The following is a 20,973-nucleotide window of genomic DNA, read 5'->3' as shown; positions in this document are numbered from 1 at the left end:
GCAGTTCTGCGCTCTAGGTGAGGCCGGGGATCGGCTACAATGAAGGCCGCATCCAACTATGGCATCGCCCAGAGCACAAAGCCATGTGGCGCTCCAGCTAGTTTCCCACCGCCCGCCCCCCATGCACTCTGCAAAGTTGCAGCAGTAAACTTGTCTACTGGAGGAGGAGCAGTAACAGAACAGGGCAGGCAAGCAAGGATCAAGTCAATGGTGATGCAATGATGCAGAAGCCAAAGCAGGAAAAGAGGTAAGTGGATCGCTCTGTGGTATATATACGGCTCTCAGGGGCGGAGTGATTGGTGAGCCAGAGAGGCAGTGAGTGGCGGGAAGGTAGGCTGACGTGGCAAGCATGGTGCAAATGGGCAGGGCGAGCGAGCGAGTGAGCGAGCAAATGGCAACCGAATGGGCCAGGTGAGGGAGCAGCAACCGGCCGGGCGGGGGAAGTGAGTGGGGGAGGCAGATCAGGGAAGGAACCATATCAGTATGGGGCCTCCGGAGGCCCTGGTATGCAAACGGACACCAAATTATCACTACCAGTACAGGCATCCTGTATTGTACCAGTCGAAACCCACCTCTGCTTGCAGTCCAAGGGACTCACAGGAGTCTTCTCCAGCACCATAGTTCAAAGGCCTCAATTCTTTGGTGCTCAGCCTTTCTTATGGTCCAACTTTTACAATCATACGTTGCAACTGGGAAAATCATAACCTTCACTACATGGACTTTTGTTGGCAGGGTGATGTCTCTGCTTTTTAATTTGCTGTCTAGATTTGCCATAGCTTTCCTCCCCAGTCTTTTAATTTCTTGGTTGCAGTCCTCATCTGTGGTGATCTTAGAGCCCAGGAAAATAAAATCTGTCATTACCTCCATTTCTTACCCATCTATTTGCCAGGAATTGAGAGGGCCGGATGCCATGATCTTATTTTTCTTAATGTTGAGTTTTAAGCCAACTTTTGCACTCTCCTTTTTCACCCGCATCAAGAGGCTTAGTTCTTCTTCACTTTCTGCCATTAGAATGGTATCATCTGCATATCTGAGGTTGTTGATATTTCTCCTGGCAATCTTAATTCCAACTTTTGATTCATCTAGCCTCTTTCATGATGTGCTCTGCATATGAATTAAATAGACAGGGTGACAGTACACAGCCTTGCCAGACTCCTTTCCCAATTTTGAACCAATCACTTTAACTTTAACTTTTAATAAATTTATATGCCGCCCAATCCCGTAGGACTCCGGGTGGCTTACAGAAACAAGTTAAAATAAGGAGTTAAAATAAAGAAACAATTTAAAAAGAAACAATTTAAAAAACAACGCACCATACACTCAATCTGGGTGGGCTGGACCTCATTCATGAAGTCAACAGTCCCAGGCCTGCCAGAATAGCCAGGTTTTAGTGGCTTTTTGGAAGGCCGAGAGAGTAGGGAGGGTCCTGATCTCTACTGGTAGGTCGTTCTACAGGGTCAGAGCAGCTACAGAGAAGGCCCTTCTCCAAGGAGCCGCCAGCCGGCATTGTCCGGTCGACGGCAGCTAGAGAAGGCCCAGTCTGTGAGTTCCTATCGGCCGTTGGGAGGTATGTGGCAGGAGGCGGTCTCTCAGATATCCAGGTCCTAGGCCATGTAGGGCTTTAAAGGTGATGACCAGCACCTTGAAGTGTGTGCGGAGACCAATTGGAAGCCAGTGCAGCTTGCGGAGGATAGGTGTAATATGGGTGTATCTAGGTACACTCAAAATTGCTCGCGCGGCTGCATTCTGGACTAACTGTAGTCTCCGAACATTTTTCAAGGGCAGCCCCATGTAAAGTGCATTACAGTAATTGAGCCTAGAGGTGACGAGGGCATGAGTGACCATTTGAAGTGCCTCCCAGTCCAGGTAGGGCTGCAACTGGTGCACCAGGCGAACCTGGGCAAAAGCCCCCCTGGTCACAGCCGACAAATGATGTTCTAATGTCAGCTGCGAATCCATGAGGACACCCAAGTTGCGGACCCTCTCTGAGGGGTGTAGGATTTCATCCCCAGGCTAAGGGATGGAGTATCTGGACTATTCTTGGGAGGCAACATCAATAGCCACTCATTCTTGTCTGGATTGAGTGCAAGCTTGTTCGCTCCCATCAAGACCCTGACAGCCTCCAGGCACTGGCACATCACTTCCACCACTTCGCTGAGTTGGCATGGGGCGGACAGATACAATTGAGTATCATCCGCATACTGATGGTATTTGATCCCGTGCCGGTGTATGATCTCACCCAGCGGCTTCATGTAGATGTTAAATAGGAGTGGGGACAGGACCGAGCCCTGCGGCACCCCATATTTAAGGGGCCTAGGGGTCGACCTCTGTCCTCCAACCAACACTGACTACGACCTGTCCGAGAGGTAGGAGGAGAACCACCATAAAACAGTGCCTCCCACTCCCACCTCCCGCAAAACCGCCGCAGAAGGATACCATGGTCGATGGTATCGAAGGCCGCTGAGAGGTCAAAAAGCACCAGGATAGAGGAATGTCCTCTATCCCTGGCCCGCCAGAGATCATCGATCAGTGTGACCAAAGCGGTTTCGGTGCCGTAACCAGGCCTGAAACCTGACTGAAAAGGGTCTAGATAATCTGTTTCATCCAAGGATCGTCGGAGTTGAAAGGCCACCACCTTCTCAACAACCTTCCCTACAAAAGGGAGGTTGGAGACTGGACGATAGTTGTTAAGGATAGCTGGGTCCAGAGAAGGTTTCTTAAGGAGAGGTCTCACCACCGCATCCTTCAGTGGGTGCGGGAAAGATCCCTCCCGTAGAGAGGTGTTAACAATCATACGGAGCCAGCTTCATCTTACCTCCTTGCTGGACGAGACCAGCCAGGAGGGACACGGGTCCAGTAGGCAGGTGGAGGCACTCACTGCTCTCATGGCCTTGTCCACTTCCTCAGGAGCGACAAGCTGAAACTTGCTCCACAAAATCCGATCAAGGCCCTCCCCCGGCATCTCCGCTGGAACTGTCCAAGTGGAGTCCAGGTCCGTCTGAATCCGAGCGACTTTGTCCGACAGAAACTGCACAAATTCCTCAGCTCTACCCTGTAAGGGTTCTCCCGCATCCCTCCCTTTCAGGAGGGAGCAGGTTATCCTAAACAGGGCGGCTGAGCGAGATTCTGTGGACGCAGTAAGAGCGGAAAAATGAGCACATTTTGCCACCCGTATCGCCACTAAATAAGTCCTAATAAAGGCTCTTAGTTGTGTTCGGTCAGATTCAGAGTTACTAGTCCTCCAACGTCACTCTAGGCATCTCTTTTGGTGCTTCATATCCCGGAGTTCCTTGGTAAACCAAGGAGCCCTCCTGGATCCACTGCCGCGGAGAGGCCACAAAGGCGCAACCCGGTCCAGTGCCTCAGCCGCCGCTATATTCCAAGCAGCGACCAAGGATTCTGCCGGGTTGTGTGCAAGGGAGTCAGGTATCTCTCCAAGTGCCGTCTGAAATCCCGAAGGGTCCATCAGGCGCCTGGGGCGGAACCACTTAATCATCTCCCCCTCCCTGCAGTTGGGGAGTAGTTTCCGAAAGTCAAGCCTCAGTAGGAAGTAATCTGACCATGACAAGGGTGAGATCTCTATGCCCTTCAGTTCCAGATCATCTCCACTGCCCCGAGAGAAATATGAGGTCGAGCGTATGATCCGCTGTATGTCAGACCCTGAATTACATGTCATGGAAGCCATGAACTCCTGTGCTCCATCCGAGTGTTCGCCAAGAGATGGCAGGTTGAAATCCCCCAGTACTATCAATCTGGGGAACTCAACTGCCAGTCCGGCTACTGACTCAAGGAGCGCAGGCAGGGCTGTTGTAACGCAGCTGGGAGGTAGGTACATTAGAAACAAGCCCACTTGACCCCCTAGGTCCAACTTCACTAGAAGGGACTCACACCCGGCAGTCTCCAGAGCAGGGATCCCACGAGGGACTAATGACTCTCGGATGATGGCTGCCACTCCCCCACTCCTTTCTTGGTGTCGTGGTTGATGGAGCACCTGAAACCCTTCTGGACACATTTCTGAGAGGGGGACTCCTTCCTCGTGGCCCAGCCAGGTTTCAGTAATACATGCCAGGTCTGCCCCCTCGTCTAATATTGTCCCGGACAAGGGGAGCTTTATGAATCACAGACCTGGCATTTAGCAACAGCAACCTGAGACCAGGGCCCTGACATCTCTTACCACCTGGTTCTTGAATTGAGCTATCAGCTATCAGGAAGGAGGGATCGCTGTGACGTAGCGAACCCTCCTTCCCCGGTAATGGCTAGTCCTGTAACTCCCATCATACCTGCCTCTCCCAAACGTAACCGGGATGCTCCAGCCCGTCCCCGTCGCCGTAGACCCCTCCTCCCCTCCCACGGCCCCTGTTTTCCCCGGCAAGCCATTCATGGCATTCACTCTGGGACAAGAGGCGGATCCAAGCCCCCATCCACTTCTGCTTCTGCACTCAGCAGGGGGCTCCAGGCCGCACTCTCAATCCTCTCATACATACTGGCCAGGCATTCTCCACATGCATATCCCACTAATATTAAAAATACAATGATAAAATAAAATACTAATAAAAATTTCGTTAGATTAAAAAGTGTGGGATCACTCAATCAGTCACATACATACCATATACACTCCCCATACAAAAAAAAGTTGCGCAGCTGTTAAAAAATGTGCAAGTTCGTGTAAAGTTTGTAGGCAGGTTCACAAAACTCCAGTCCGATGGAAGTTAGCGGAGGTATAGAGGGAGAAAAGAAAGTTTGTCTTCCCTCTTTCTTGTGCGATAAGATGTTGTGGAAGTGGAGGGGTCCAAAAAAGTCTGGGGGGGACTGAGGTGGGGTCCCTTGGCATCGAGGGGCGGAAGTGGTCACACCAAATGGGACCAAGTCACAAGTCCAAAGTCCAGCAGCCGTGAGCAGGGAAGCCAGATGACAAACAGAGGAGAGGCCGCACCGCAGGGAAAGGCCGAGTCAAGTGGGATGGAGGAGGGGGGAGTCTAAAGGGCCATGGCAGCGGCAGCAAGGCCAGCTGCCTGGTCTTATACAGCGCCATATCAAGCTGACTACCCCCTCTCTGAAACAGGCCAACAGAGTCCGAAAGATTCCAAAAAGCGGGGGCAAAGATGTCAGGGAATGCCAGGAACGCCAAGCAACGTAAACCACCGAAGCAGAGGGAGGGGGGTGCCTAAGGAGACCGCAGCAGCTGGGAATAAGCCAGCTGCCTTGCCTCGTCCAGCGCCTCTCCTCTTTGATAACAATAGTCCTCCATCAGTCCGATAAACACCAGGGCTCCTCCCAGTCAGCAAGGAAAACAGGACTAGGCCCATAAAACACTAAGAACGGCGCCTTCAGCGCAGCGCTGCCATTTCCATCATTTTCGCTGAGCGTTGTGAAGGTTATTCTGGGCGGTTGCATGGACCAGAGGCCGTCCGACAGTGGCGACCCTCCAGAATACCACTTGTTCAGGTCCCCCGGATTGCGCTCAGTTGTTGGGGCCCCTTCTCGCATGGCTCTAAGCTGAGTTGCTGGTTTTCTCTGGCGTTTTTCTGTTCCACCAGATGGAGTGAAGAAAGCCGGCGGCCATCCCACCTTGCACATGCGCAGCCAAGCACATCAGTGGTTCCATATCCAGTTCTTACTGTTGCTTCTTGACCCGCATATAGGTTTCTCAAGAGATAAATAAGATGGTCTGGTACTACCATCTCTGTAAAAAATTGCCACAATTTGTTGTGATCAACACATTCAAAGGCTTTAGCATAGTCGGCTTGGCTCCCGCTTCGTCTCTCCTGCCTCTTCGCTTCTCCGTTCGATCGTTGAAAGCGGGAGCCAAGCCGGGTTATTCCTTCCAAGAGGCAAGTTTCCCATTGAATGACTCGCTGCCCTAGACCCTCTGCAGTCCCTCTTGTCTGGCCAGAATGCCAGCGAGAGTGTTGGGCTGAAGGAAGGAGGGATACACACACTCGCGTTCTCCCCCTCCCTCCCTCCCTCTCTCTCTCTCAAATGGCAAATCCGAGCAGCCGCTGCTGGGAGCCCATCCCATACCTTCTCCCAACCCCCGCCCCATTCTCTTAGCTACTTTCTGCCTTGTGATTGCTGTCTCCAGGCTCTCCTCTCCTATTATCGTGGAAAGCATCTCATTGGGGGGGGGGGGGGGCAGGCCTTTCTCCATTCAATAGATCCAATATACAGAGTTTTATTTTTTGGCCCTAAAAATATTGTCACTGAGGATGACAGAAATTTCTTCATCATTGCTATTAGCCTCAAGTAGCAAATAATTAAATATGGTTTTTAGTGTACTTAGTTAGCCATCTGCTTTTTAACATTACATAGTATCAGTTTCAAGAATGCATGCATTCCTGAAAATTTGTAACAAACTTGTTGAAGGGCCTATGAAATATTTTCTAGTTTAATGTAGAATAAGTATTCTTAATAAAAGAAAAAGTCATTTTTATTTAATCAATTGCATTCCTTTTTATAATGACATTAATTAAGTAAACTGGAAATAAATCTATGTTTTGCTAGAGTTTTAAAATTAAAAAACCTTACATTTTGTTGCTATTATTTTAATCAGAGTTTTGCCAAGTGAAATTATATAATGGTTCCTCATGTCTCTGTAATTTTCTAAATCTCATCCAGAAGTACCACAGAATCTGGCATTTTCAGCAGAATGATGCTGATGCTAATAAAACATCCTGATTTTGGGTGGAAGGATGGAAAGAGGAAGGAAGGAAGAAGAAAGATCTAAAGAGCAGAAAGATAGAAGGCAGATAGGCAAGAGGAAGGAAGGAAGGAGAAAGAATGGAAAGGAAGGAAGACTAGAAGGAAGAAAGAGGGAGGGAAGGAAGGAAGGAAGGAAGGAAGGAAGGAAGGAAAGTGAAAGGAGGAAGGAAGGAAGGAAGGAAGGAAGGAAGGAAGGAAGGAAGGAAGGAAGGAAGGAAGGAAGGGGTACTTCCACTTGTAGGCCTGGGACTGAATGCAGGAGGAGTCTCTCCATAAGATCAGCTGCTCCTCTGATCATGGTCTATGAAAATGTTACTGCCTGCCTGATGCAAATTTAGACAGATGGTGTTTGGGCTGCCCCTCAAATCCCCCCTTTACTCCTCCCCCTGTAGAATTCAGCCCCCTGAGTTTTGCCTTTGAGGGGCATGTGTGGTTATGGCGGATGGCAGAGTCAGCTGGAGGTTGAGAGGGGATTGGGGGCTTTTGTCCGCCTGTGGAGTTCTCCCCATGGACAGGATGGGATGTTGGCATGAAAGGTATCCGGGCACAATCTCACCTGTTCCAAGTAAAGTTGCCTTTTGCAATTGGCTACCGGTAATCCTCGACTTACGACCAGGATTGATCCCCCAATTTCTGTTGCTAAGGGAGACGTTTGTTAAATGATTTTTGCCTCATTTTGCGACCTTTTATTGCCACGTTAAGTGAATCATGGTGGTTGTTAAGTCAGGAACATGGCTGGTTAGTGAGCAAAGTTACAATGGCATTGAAAAAAGTGACTGATGACCATTTTTCACACTTAGCGACCATTTTCACACTTAGCGACTGTTGCAGCATCCTCATGGTCATGCGATCAAAATTTTGATGTTTGGCAACAGATTCGTATTTAAGATGGTTTCAGTGTCCTGGGGTCATGTAATTGCTTTTTGTGACCTTTTGACAAAGTCAGATGGGGAAACCAGATTCACTTATGTTACTAACTTATCAGCTGCAGTTATTCACTTAAGAACTGTGGCAAGAAAGGTGGTATAATGGGCTTAGTGACCAAAGTTACAATGGCATTGAAAAAAGTGACTGATGACCATTTTTCACACTTAGCAACCATTTTCACACTTAGCGACCGTTGCAGCATTCTCATGGTCACGTGATCAAAATTTTGATGTTTGCCAATAGTTACAATTTATATTTGTAAATTTTAGTTATGTTGAAATAAAAAAATATTACAATACTATTTTTGCGTTGTATGAAAATTTTTGTTGCTCCGTATAAAATTTTTAATCAAGCACACACACACACGGTCAAAGGTGTCCCTCTTTACCAATCTGAAAATCTGGTCACCTTATCTTTGACTCTAGATAGTTGTTTACTGAGTTTAATTGTTGGTTTGTGAACTATTATTATTCCTAGGGATTGCAGTATTCTGGCAGCCATTTTGGATGTTCTTCTGATATATGGCAGGACATTTTTGTGTTGTGGTTGGTTGTGTATTTTGGATGACAAGTATCATCTTATGAAATTTTTGGGATAGTCGTTGCAGAGGAAAACATCAAAAAGGTATTTCTGTTCTGCTTTTCTTAATGACTTATTGCTGCAATGTGTTTTATCTCTTTTGAGAAGGGTCTGGATGCAGCTCCTCTAGTGTACAGTGAGGTGGTTGCTTGTGAAATTTAGAATTTGATCTGTCTGCGTGCATTTTCAGTATGCACAGGTTGTTAATTCACTGTTATCTTGTCTCCTTATTTCAATATCTAGAAAGGGGAGTAGTCTTTTTCTTTCTCACATATAAAACTGACGCCAGTGAATATGTTGTTGAGTAGATGGTCTGTTTCTTCTAGTTTGGTGCGTTTGATGATGGCAAAAGTGTTGTAACGTACCCAAAATGATTGGCAGGACTGTGTGTTCAAATTTGTGCATTACTGCTTCTGCTATTAGCAATAGCAATAGCAGTAGACTTATATACCGCTTCATAGGCCTTTCAGGCCTCTCTAAGCGGTTTACAGAGAGTCAGCATATTGCCCCCAACAATCTGGGTCCTCATTTTACCCACCTCGGAAGGATGGAAGGCTGAGTCAACCCTGAGCCGGTGAGATTTGAACCGCTGACCTGCTGATCTAGCAGTAGCCTGCAGTGCTGCATTTAACCACTGCGCCACCTTGGCTCTTATTAGGCCAGATGTAGGTGATTCCATAGGTGTGCCTTGTAATTGTTGATAAATTTTGTCATTGAATTTGAAGTGTGTTATGAGATATAACTCCAGAAGTTTTATTGATAGTGTCAGTGGACAGGGAGTGTTCTTTATGTGTCTTTTTGTTATGGCTTTGATTTTCTGTCAGTAGATCATAATTAGTTTGTTTGGCCAGGTCAATGTTGATAGTTGTGGATAATGCAATGACGTCAAATGAGACCATTATTTCTTCTTCATTTATTTTGATGTTTTTATTAATTGAAGGAATTGTTCAGGTGAATTTATAGAATAAGCCAAATTGTTGATGAGATGGTGAAATTCTAAGTTGGCAAGGAAATCAATTAAGTCCGCATTTTTGTAATTGAAAATAAGGCCTTTTATGAGGATGGGTTTTTTGTCTTCAGATAATGGTCTATTGAACACATTTTTGATCCCTGAATTTGAATTGTTATCTTGCTGTTTAAAAGTGATCTCGGCTAGTTTCTTTCATAGGGCATTGTTTTTTCTGGTCTGGCATTTGTCAGATATCATGCTGATTGTGCTTTCCAGTTTGTCCATAAACTTAGAACTAAGGAGGAATTTCCTAACAGAACAATTAATCAGTGGAAGTTTTAAAGATAATGTTGGATAATCATTTGTCTGAAGTGGTGTAGGGTTTCCTGGCTAAGCAGGGGATTGGACAAGAAGACTCCAAGTGTTATTCTATTCTATTCTATATCTAATCAGGGCAGGTTAAAATGTAATCTGTCACCAAGAAAGATGTTGAAATCCAAAAATGTCTGTTTAAAAGGTAGATTGATAGTTTCAAAAGCCTATAGTTAAAAGCCAACACAGTTTGGGCTCTTTTGTCTCTCCTTCTACAGGAACTCCCAAACAATAAACTTGGCAAATCCAGTGGCTCTGTTCACACAACACGATATTAATTAAAAGCTCTGTGACTGCGCAAATAATATTTTAAACTCGACGAGTTTTAATCATTATTATTATATTAAGGGTACTTTGCCCAAAATACATTAACAAGAAGAAGCATATAGTTCAAATTCGAGCCGTGAACTCAGTCGAGGAGACTTAAAGTTACCACGGATTACCCAGAAATTTATTTTACTTTATTATCGGCCCACATTCAACATGCATACACCCATACGAATATAGTTTAAAAGATGGAGGAGGAGGAAGAGATACACTTTCTCAAATTTCTGTCACAGGACAACGCATGCGCAACAAATAATCGTTTAAATTCTTCCAATTGATTTTATGCATCCCTTGAAGGGGGGGGGAGCAAAAGGGCCAGTAATGCGCATGCGTAATAGTACTTGCTATTGCCAGTCAATGCGGCCCTTCTCCTATCCAATTGTCCAATCTCTGCTATGCAGCCTGAACTTCGCCACGAATAGAACGACTGAGTCCCGCCTCTTCCTCTGGTGTACATCCGCAGTTGAGATATCTCGAGGCGCCCGGAAGCTGTTCTTTCTCTTTTTGTGAGTCGACTCGTGTGGCAGCCATCATGGTAATCGTGAGCGCATGGCCCAGGCCTTGTCCACGGCGCTTTTCTTAAGACTCGCTGAAGTCGAGGGTGGTTGTGAAGGGTTTCGGGATAGCCTTCATTCCCCCCTCCCTCGGCTGATTTAAGCCATGAAAGAGGGAGACGGAAAGAGCCATGGGGAGAAGGGCCTAAGAGTCTATCTTGGGCGTAATTGGAAGAGAGGGTAGCGGGCGGTTAACGAGAGACGGGGTGGGATTTTGTTAGCTTTTTAAATCATTCTCTTTTGGTGGGGAAGGTGGAATATTACTCGGCCATGGTGAGAAGGTCTTCAACAGAAGTTTCTTAGTTCTTTCTGTTACTTGTAAAGGGCATCGTATCTGCAAATTCATGACGTGTCTCCCATCACATCTAAATGGCTTTGGGCTGAGAATTTATTGTATTATAATTATATTTTATTCAATTATTTCAAAGTTCAGTATAGCATGTAAAGAAGTTGCTTTCTTTGAAGGACTGTTAGAAGAGCTGCATAATTCTATAAACTTGTCTAGTAATTAATCATCTGAATAATTAAATTTTATCTGATTAAGGTGTTTAAGCGCTATGTTGAGATTGGCCGAGTTGCTTATATTTCATTTGGACCACATGCAGGAAAACTAGTTGCAGTGGTTGATATCATCGACCAAAACAGGGTAAGTTTCACTGTGTATACTATATATTTAATACGATTATGTATTTATCTGGTAGATAGAAGTGATAAGGAATTGTAGTTAAGACTGATTATTCCATCTTTTAATCCGCCAGTAGAATAGTATACAATACTTTATTTGGCCAAAATTGATTGGACACAAAGAATTTGTCACCAGTGCAGAAATTCAGCACACATGTAAAACAACAGAATAATAACAATAACAGAAGATTGTAGGAAAGATGAGAAGGATAATACTAATACACCTGTACCACATGGATGAATAGAAGACAATACTGTGGCTTTTCTTACTATGTAGCTTTCTTTTCTACGTAGCTGTGGTGTGTTTGTTAGAAAATATGGTTATGTTAAACACCCAAGAGCTATTAGTATGTTTTCCAAACTAGTTACAGAGGAGAATTTTTTCTCTTTTTATAGTTACCATAAAATTGCAGGCCTCTTAAGTCTCAACAAGCTTGTAATTTTGTGGGCTTCCTTGAGACAGCTGATGATTCAGTTTCCTAGATGAATATCTGAATAGGTTGCTTTCTGAGTAGATATTTTCAAAGATGACAGGCTTAAGATACAGAAGGATCTTGACAAACTTGAACATTGGACACTATTTAATAAGATGAAATTCAGTGGTGAAAAGAATAAGGTTCTATATTTAGGCAAGAAAAATGAAATGCACAGGTACAGTATAGGTGGTACCTTGTTCAATAGTAGTAATTGTGAGAGAGATCTTGGAGTCCTAGTGGACAACCATTTAAACATGAGCCAGCAGTGTGCAGCAGCTACCAAAAAAGCCAACACAATTCTAGGCTACATAAACAGAGGGATAGAATCAAGATCTTGTGAAGTGTTAATACCACTTTATAATGCCTTGGTAAGGCCACACTTGGAATACTGCATTCAGTTTTGGTCGCCACGATGTAGAAAAGATGTGGAGACTCTAGAAAGAGTGCAGAGAAGAGCAGCAAAGATGATTAGGGGACTGGAGGCTAAAACATAGGAAAAATGGTTGCAGGAAATGGGTATAGCCCAGCTTAATAAAAAGAAGGACTAGGGGAGACATGATAAGTGTTCTAATATCTCAGGGGTTGCCACCAAGAAGAGGGAGTCAAACTATCCTCCAAGGAACCTGATGGTAGAACAAGAAGCAATGGGTGGAAACTAATCAAGGAGAGAAGCAACTTAGAACTGAGGAGAAATTTCCTGACAGAACAATTAATCAGTGGAACAGCTTGCCTCCAGAAGTTGTGAATGCCCCAATACTGGAAGTCTTTAAGAAGATGTTGGATAGTCACTTGTCTGAAATGGTATAGGGTTTCCTGCCTAGGCAGGGGGTTGGATTAGAAGATCTCCAAGGTCCCTTCCAACTCTGCTATTGTATATAATCGTAGATAGGTGTTCCTCAGTTTTTGTATCCAACTTGATTTACCCTGAACTCTTTAAAGTATAATGATTGCACTATGGATAAAAGCACATAAAACTTATAAGTAAATTTGCTTTCCTAGGTATGATTATTTTTGGCAAGTTTATTTATAAATTTAGTACTGAAGGAAATTCTTCTGAAATTTGCTAATATACAACATCCTTTTCATTTAATTTCATTATATTTAATAAAAGTACCTTTAAAAAGAATATGCATTGGTTTGTGATATGAAATAGTTAGTGTAAAGTAGTATTCATACTAATGTTCTTGAGGCTCCTTTAAATATTTCTTGTGGTCCTTTATAAATCTCCAGAGATAGAAATTGAAACATGTGGTATCTTATAAATGTTACTTGTGAGTGTAAAATGAGTTGAAAATGGGGGAAGAAATCACTGATGACCTTTAACTTCTCCATTAAAACCTCCTTCTTTAAAACTATGCTTTTAATAAATCTGGATTTCTTTGTAGGCTACTGAAAATATTTTTTGCATTAAACGTTAATCTGGAAGACACATTTCTTACTTGGTTTTTACAGGCCCTAGTTGATGGCCCTTGCAGTGGTGTCAGAAGGCAGGCTATGCCCTTCAAGTGCATGCAATTAACTGATTTTGTTCTGAAGTTTCCTCACAGGTTAGTTATATGGTACTTCAGTATTGCTACCTCTAAATTTATATAAAAGAAATACTTGCCTTACTGTTGGTATTACAAGAATGTTAAAGAGTTTTATCTTATGGCTCTCTTCCTGGAAAAAACCATTTGCATCCCTCTACTAAACTATAGCATAGCATCAATTGCAAATGCAACATTGTATAGAATAATTTGAGCTGTCAATTATTGGTTATTGATATCGCCCCAAAGAAGAAAAACTAGGTATTTTTGAAAATAATGTTTTGTGCAAAAGGCTTTTTTTAAAGGATTAATATGGGAAGTTACTGTTGTGATTACTGCCTTATTTTTTTCTGTACCATTAACTAAATATTATTAGCATAAAGATAGCAGTAATAAATCTATCAACTGGCATAGGAAAATAAATATTTTAAAAGTATCTTAATGTATGTTGATTGCAAAAACAAAGTAATCTTACAAATAGATTTTTTGTTTTGTTTTAAATACAGTGCTCGTCAAAAATGTGTGCGAGTTGCCTGGGAAAAAGAAAACATTAATGAGAAATGGCAAGCCACCAGATGGGCAAAAAAAATTGAGGCTAGGGAAAAGGTATGTGTTTGAAACAATACTAAACATGCAATACTTTTGGGTTAAATTTTGGAAGCTGTTAAATAATGAAGTACAATTAAGAACTCTGGTTCTGCAGTATTTGTTGCGAGTTAGCGGTCTGTGTAATCAATTGTTCAGCAAACACCTTTTTTAATGTTTCTGCCATTTCAGGTGTAGCAGAATGCAGGACTTTGGAAAACAATTTGGATTGAGATTGTCCTTTTTCCTCATACTCTGTCCTGAACTTGCAACAAAACAGGGCATTTCCTCCACATGGTTTGAGATGCTCTCACAGATAACAATAGGAACTTGAAATAACCTTTTTATACTTCACTCATTATCCTAGGACAAAGATGTCAAACTCACGTTGTCATGTGATATATCAGGACTTCTCCCCCCCCTTCGTTAAACCTGTGGGCTGTGTGTTTGACACCCCTGTCCTAGAACAACAGAAGTTGGGATAATAGCAATAGCACTCATATATTACAGTATTCTCTAAGTAGCATACAGTGTTGTCATATTGTCCCCAACAATCTGGTTCTCTCATCAATATCCGAAGGTTGACTGAACCTTGAACTCTCATCAGGAACGAACTCCAAGGCTGTGAGCAGTTTGTCTGCAATACTGCATTCTAACTAAAGAGCTAGAATCCGGTTAGAATGCAGTACTGCAGGCTAATTCACTGCCAGGAGTTTGAGTCTGAATACTCAAGGTTGATTCAGCCTTCCAAGGTTGGTAAAATGACCCAGATTGTTGGATGCAATATTCTGATTCTAAACCTCTTAGAGAAGTCTGTAAAGCAGCATGAAGTGGTATAGAAGTTTTAAGTGCTATTGCTAACCACTGTGCCATTAGGGCTCATCAGTACTGCCTACCATTCTATTGAAAAAATATCTAAAGGAATGATTTTTAAAAGTGCTTCTAATAGAAATTAATGTCTCATTCTAGCTGACTTAAAGCATTTATGCTCTTGAGCTTCTGTATGAAAAGTAGGGATATAAATATCAATAGTAGAAACACAATTCAATTTTTTTGAAACAGTTTTTTTTTATTTTTTGTTACATATTTTAACGTCTTTTAAAAACAAAGTTGTCTGGGTTTTTCCCCTTTACATCTTCTGTTATGCATAGTTCATTTTACATCATATTTCACATTTCAATCATCTTATTTTCTTTCTATATTTTCCAGCTTAATTTTGATTTCTTCTTAATATATAAATAATATCATTATTTGCCTCTCCAAGTTAATCAAATTTAACATATCATTTCCATCTATTATTCTGTTTTACTATTGATAACATATATTCTCTAATTTTATATACCATATTTCCCCAAAAATAAGACAGGGTCTTATTTTCTTTTGACCCCTGAAATAAGTGCTTGTCCTTATTTTCAGGGCAGTATTATTTTTGAGGTGCAGGAGGTGGCGAGCATGGTCATCTCATGGCTGCTGCTGTGTTGCAATATTTTTGGGGAGGGCTTATTTTAGCACATGTGCTTCAAAACCTGATTGGGCTTATTGTCCGGGGACGTCTTATTTTCAGGGAAACAGGGTAGTAAACATTTCACTTAGTTAATTACCAACAATTAATAGTATTAGTCTTTCCCTCACATATTAGCTATATACAGCTGTGTGAAAAAGTTTTGCACGCTTTCAGTTTTAAGTTGTATTTACATGTTTAATGAACTTTTCACTTGTAGAAACCACAGAAAATTAGTACTTTGATTAAAATTTCTGTAGTCTGATTGGGATGCATAATTTTTATTAATATAGCCAAAGTCTTTTTAAGGTTTTGAGTGAGTTTATGTGCTAAAATAAACATAACTTGAATTTTCAAGAATGTTAGGATTGAAAGTAGACAATCAGCAGCGAGCTTTGGCTGACCAATCAAAATACACAGAGGAGAAATCTATGAGCCAATCAATGTTGTCATACTTTATGACTATAAATATAAATGAAAAGCATTGAGAAATTTATTTTAGCTCTGGCTGCAGGCAAGGATGAAGGCCTTTGCTTTCACCAGTTCTGAGCAGTGGCATTGCATCATTGTGCTTCATGAAGAGGGTTATTCTTATACGGAAATAGCCAAGAGAGTGAAATGCCATCGCACCACAGTGAGAAGAGTGGTTGAAAAATACTAAATAACTGGTTCAATTGAGGATAGGCTCCGCTCTGGAAGACCAAGAAAGTTGACAAATCGGCAAGATCAGATTCTGCAATGCGTTTCGATGACTGACAGGAAGCTCACCTCACCTCAATTACAAGAATTTGGGGTGAAATGTGATGTAAAAGTGCACAAGCACAATGTGTTGCAGACTGCTTGCCAGAAGGCTCAAAGGCTGCAGGGCTCGAAGTAAACCTTTGCTTACAGACGCTCACCACTCTTGTCGATGTGCATGGGCCAAGAAGTATGCCAAGTGGACCAACACATAGGCCAAGGTCATCTTCAGTGAGGAGAGCAATTTCTACTTGACTAGGAATCAGTGCAATAAGTATGTCAGAAGATTTCCAGCTGAAGAATTTAGGCCGTACTGCCTGAATCTCTGTGAAGCATCCATTGCACATGATCTGGGGCTGTATCACTGCTTCTGGTATTGGTTGGATACAAATCGTGCAGGGAACCATGAATTCCAAGCAGTATGTTAAGTCCTGGGAAAGACCATGCTTTCTTCAGTTCAGCAACTTGTAGGGAAGGACTTTTACTTCTAGGGTGATAATGCTCCTTATTGAGCCAAATCCATCCAGCAGTGGATGAAGAAGCATGGTGTTTGACTCCTGGATTGGCCAGCTCAGAGCCTGGATTTGAACTCTCAATTGAAAACTTGTGGGCCAAGATTGGTTACAAAATAAGCAAGAAGCATCTGAAGACCAAGCAGGAGCTGATTGAATCTATTATCGCAGCCTGGCACCACATTGTCACCAAAGATCACATGCAAAGGCTTATACAGTCTATGCCGAAGTGATGCCGCCTGGTGATAAGCAATAATGGCTGGCCAATTTTATATTAGTAACCATGTTTGGTTACCTAAACAGTCCTTTTCAGCGCCACAAACAATAAAAATATTAACAAAACACTAGCATCAGCCTTACTAATTGCAACACGTATGCCACTGGGTATGCATCAGTTAATCTGTTTTCATAGTCATTGTAAGCATGCAAGAAAATTCACGACCCCCATCCGAACAGCACCAAATTGCAAAAAGCTTATGCTTTTCACTTAAAAACCACTAGTCCTTATTTAAATATAACAATATTTGCATAGCAGTTAGCATAAAATATAAAATCTATGGCCTATCGAAAAATGTCATCAATTGTAAAACATGCAGGACTTTTTCACACAGCTGTAGCATTGGCTATATTTACCGTATTTCATTCTATTCTAATAAATCCTTTTCCTCCTTTCAACCATTTTCTCTTAGTCTCTCAGGAACTTCACTTCTCTTATATTCTCTTCTCTCCACCCAGTCGCCTAACTTGTTCTTGTAATTTCTATATTTTTTCTTCCCAATCTTTTTTCTCCTTTTTAATTATTGTTTTGGTACCTTTCTCCAGGTTCCCCCCCCCCCAGTCTTTCCCCATTAATCCCACCATAGCTGTTTAATTTTCCCTTTTGGGGGGCCATTTCCCCCTTGTCTCTTTTTGGTGTGTAATCTTCTTGTTCTTCATTTGGTTCCTTCGGTTCCTTCCTCCTTTTTCTCGTTCTCCTTGTTCTAGGTTTTCCCTATGAGCTTCCACTGTTACCATTTAGCATTTCATGTGCATTTTTTAATATGTCAAGTAGTTCATTATACACCCAAAATTCCATAAATGTCTGCTTAGTTAATTTAACAAATTGTTTAAACTTTTTCTCTTATATCATGTTTACTGAAACTTAAAGTTTATTAATTGGTTTCTTTTTTCCTTTCTTTTATTTTTTTAATGTTTACAGATCCAAATTTGGGAATAAAAATCATTTTAGTCTCCATCCTTCCTTGCTATATGGCCAAGGAAATATGGCCTGGGGGGGGGGGTTGTCTTACTATTTTGGGGATGCAAGTATGGGACTGCATGTCCTGTCATCCCAGTCACCTCCCCTCCCTGTTCTTTGCGCCAGCCAAGCAGCTGGCCAACGCTGCCCTGATGTGTCCTGCCACCGCCCTGCGTTGGATTGGGCTTTCTTTGAGAGGGGGGACAATCTGGGGAGCAAGAGATTTAGGAAGCCTCGGCTGGCGTGGGGCGGTTTCTCCAGTGAAGCATCTAATTCATCTCCAAGGGTGAACATTTCACCCTTCGCTACCTCTGCCCCAGCTTGGAAGCTGCAGAAGAAGCCTGCCTTGCCCGGCGAGGTGGGGAGACGTGACGGCAAGATCTTGCTTGCATCTTGCTCCATGCCTCTCACTTCTCCGCCACCCCTCTCGCTAGAGACGGCAGGGAAGGTAAGCAGCCAGTCTTGTGGGCTGGCCAGAGAGGCAGTGTCTTCAATGAACTTCGTTCTTTGTCTGTGTCTGCAGACAGCAGCGTCTCCTCGCAGGGCTTCTTCCTCTTCTCTCTGGTCTGATTCTCAAATATTTTCAAGCAAAATACTGCCAAGAGAGGGAAGTATTTCTTTCCCCTTCCTCGCCAAACTTTGCATATAGGCATGACATTTGACAAAGCTCCTTAATCTGCGGCTGCTGGCTCCCTTGCTTTGTGTTTTTTATACATATACCAACATACCCACCCTACCTGGGGATGCAGTTTCCCTCTCCCAAGATTCCATTTCCAAGGAAAGAAGAGTGCTGGGGCAACACTTGATTTTCCCTCTGCCCTGCCTAGCTCCTCTCAGCATCATCTTTGCTCCTGAAACCCTGTAGGCCACTTCTCTGCTGAAGCTCAGACGAAGGGGGAGGGGGCTGAGGGCAAGGGGTGAGATGAAGCTGATCACCTCCCCTTTGCCTTCTCTCCCAAAAGCGGTCCTCGACCGCAGCCACCTCTGCAGCAGGAGACCTTCCGAAGGGTACTGTAGCAGTGGGCCACGTGGGTTGGGACAAAATGATGATTAAAAATTGTGGATAGCTGCCACTACAGTACCCTTCGGAAGGCCAGTGTGAGGAACATGTGGTGCATCGCTTGACCTCCTGCTGCTTTTGTGGCTGCAATCAGTGGCAAAAACAGCCACACTTGCTGAAGGATGCAGCCTGAGCAGCACCTGCAAATCAGCTGTTTTGTGAATGGCAGCAGGAGTGGCTTAGCTGATCTGATTAAAGAGCCGAGAAGCACTGAGGTGATCAGAGAAGAGAAGGGTTTCCTCCTGTGCTGGCCACACCATCCTTTCACTAGGGCTTATGTTTGGGGGAGGGTGTATATTTACACCCACCCCAAAAATCAGGCCTGGCCTTATTATGACGTGTCGTATTTTCAGGGAAACATGGTATTAGTACTTAAATCATTGGTTAAAGATGCATATAGATAAAAGAAGTGTAAATGAATCTCTGCACCATTTTGTTGAATGCTCTCAATCTCTTTACAGCCCTTTTTCTCTGTGGATGATTTAGGCCATTTAATAGTTCTTCAAAGAAGCCAAAAAGATAAACTTTAATCTCAGCTTATTTGGAAAAATGTATGCCATTGTAATATCAAAAACAAATTGTTTAAATAGTTTCAGTTTAATATTCATGTTTTTGGTATTTTTATATATTTTATACTTGTATGCTAAGAGTTATATGATTGGTGAACAAGAATATAGCTTAGCCTGTGGTTTTAGATACAGAAATTACAGAAGTGTGTGCCCTTCTCCGGTGCCTGTACTACAGACATTTGCAGTAGTCTTGCCATTATAGGATGTATTCTATTAGTGACTGTAATTGGGATCATTCTGGTTGGGGTTGTTAAATGAATTCTGCAAGCTTGTTAAGGGCAATATCTCATGGTCTACTGGCTTCCCTGTTGATTCTACTAGTTGCAAGATAGCAGTGAAGGCAAAAAAAATGCCAATCACATGACCATGGATGGGATACTGTGACCATCTTAATTGCAAATCAGTTGCAGGCATCCAAACAGCAATACCATGACTGTTAATGGGGCAATTTGAAGGATCAACTGTAAGTTTCATTCAGTGCCATTGTAATTTTGAATGGTTGCTGAATAGTCATTAACAAGGGCTACCTGTAGTACATCAGTACCTACGGCACACAGGAGAATATTATACCATCCTATTGCTTTCAGGAACTGATTCTTTTACAACATTCAATATTGCCAAGTTCTATGCAGCAGCAGCAGCATTATCTGTCATCTGATCTTTTTTTTTTTTTAAAGTGACTGTACTTTGCCCCCTTATGCTGATCTTTACTCTTGATAAAGATGATTTTGAAAATAAAAGCTGTGTATGGGATGACCGGTTGTGTTTTTCTAATGCATAAAGAATTTGGCAGTTTTTGGTAAGGCTCAGGATCTCAGACTTCTTTGTCAAAAAATCTTTCCATAGAAAGCCAAGATGACGGATTTTGATCGTTATAAAGTCATGAAAGCAAAGAAAATGGTAAGTACAATTACTATATTGTGTTCTTGCAAAATAGTCTTAAAATAGTAAATAAAATGAACACCCAATGTCAACTCTTTGATGCAGTTGGCTTTCAACTTTTAGATGTTCATTAGTAAACTTCTTTTGAAATAAAAAGTAATATGAATAGGATTCTTCAACAGTATTATAGTTCTGTTTTTTCTGCAGAACTTAATCAAAAGTTTAATAAAACTAAATACTGAAATATGACATTTTTCACTTGCTCATAAGTAAATAATTTATGAAAATGAAACATTCTTGTCTTATAAATAATATAAACAATTATTTTGCAGAGAAATCGGATCATCAAGCATGAAGTTAAAAAGCTTCAAAAGGCATCTATCAAGAAAGCATAAATTGTCAACAAATAACACTTCAATTAAATATGAATCTAATATGATCTATAACTTGTCTGATTATTTTTCTCGTTTCTTTCACCAAACAAACAAAACCTGAGTATTTCCTTAGTGGTAGAAGGGTAGGACTGCCTCACAAAAATTGGGTAGATGTATATTTTATTTATTAAAATGATATGTCTACATTTAAAAGATGCTCATCTAAAGAAGCTCAGTCATAGCAGTGGTATAAAACACAAACACCATAAAATAAAAAGCTTATAATAAATTATCCAGGTCGGCCAAAAAAAAACCCACCATCTTCAGACTCCAATCTCACCCTCTCATAATATTTGGGGCAAAAGCCAACTCTTTAACTCTCAGAAGATTAAGAGGGTGGAGACCTGCTGGAACTCAAGGTG

The 20,973-nt window shown here is 42.4% G+C and overlaps 1 protein-coding gene across 1 annotated transcript; it reads left to right on the top strand.

Moving 5' to 3' along the window:
• Positions 1 to 10,259: 10,259 nt before the first annotated feature.
• Positions 10,260 to 20,616, top strand: RPL14 (ribosomal protein L14). Its single transcript, XM_014062069.2, has 6 exons — positions 10,260 to 10,388; positions 10,952 to 11,053; positions 13,020 to 13,114; positions 13,600 to 13,699; positions 20,142 to 20,195; positions 20,510 to 20,616. Exons 1-6 carry the CDS (start codon positions 10,386 to 10,388, stop codon positions 20,570 to 20,572), a joined length of 417 nt encoding a protein of 138 aa, XP_013917544.1. The 5' UTR covers positions 10,260 to 10,385; the 3' UTR covers positions 20,573 to 20,616.
• The last annotated feature ends 357 nt before the right edge of the window (positions 20,617 to 20,973 follow it).

This window comes from Thamnophis sirtalis, unplaced genomic scaffold (assembly GCF_051295495.1).
Source record: "Thamnophis sirtalis isolate CommonGarterSnake01/CBP01778 unplaced genomic scaffold, rThaSir2_p1.2 scaffold_4, whole genome shotgun sequence".
In the NCBI taxonomy this organism is placed as follows: Eukaryota; Metazoa; Chordata; class Lepidosauria; order Squamata; family Natricidae; genus Thamnophis; species Thamnophis sirtalis.
Note: the sequence above shows the minus strand (reverse complement) of the source record. Positions and strands in the feature narration are given on the sequence as shown.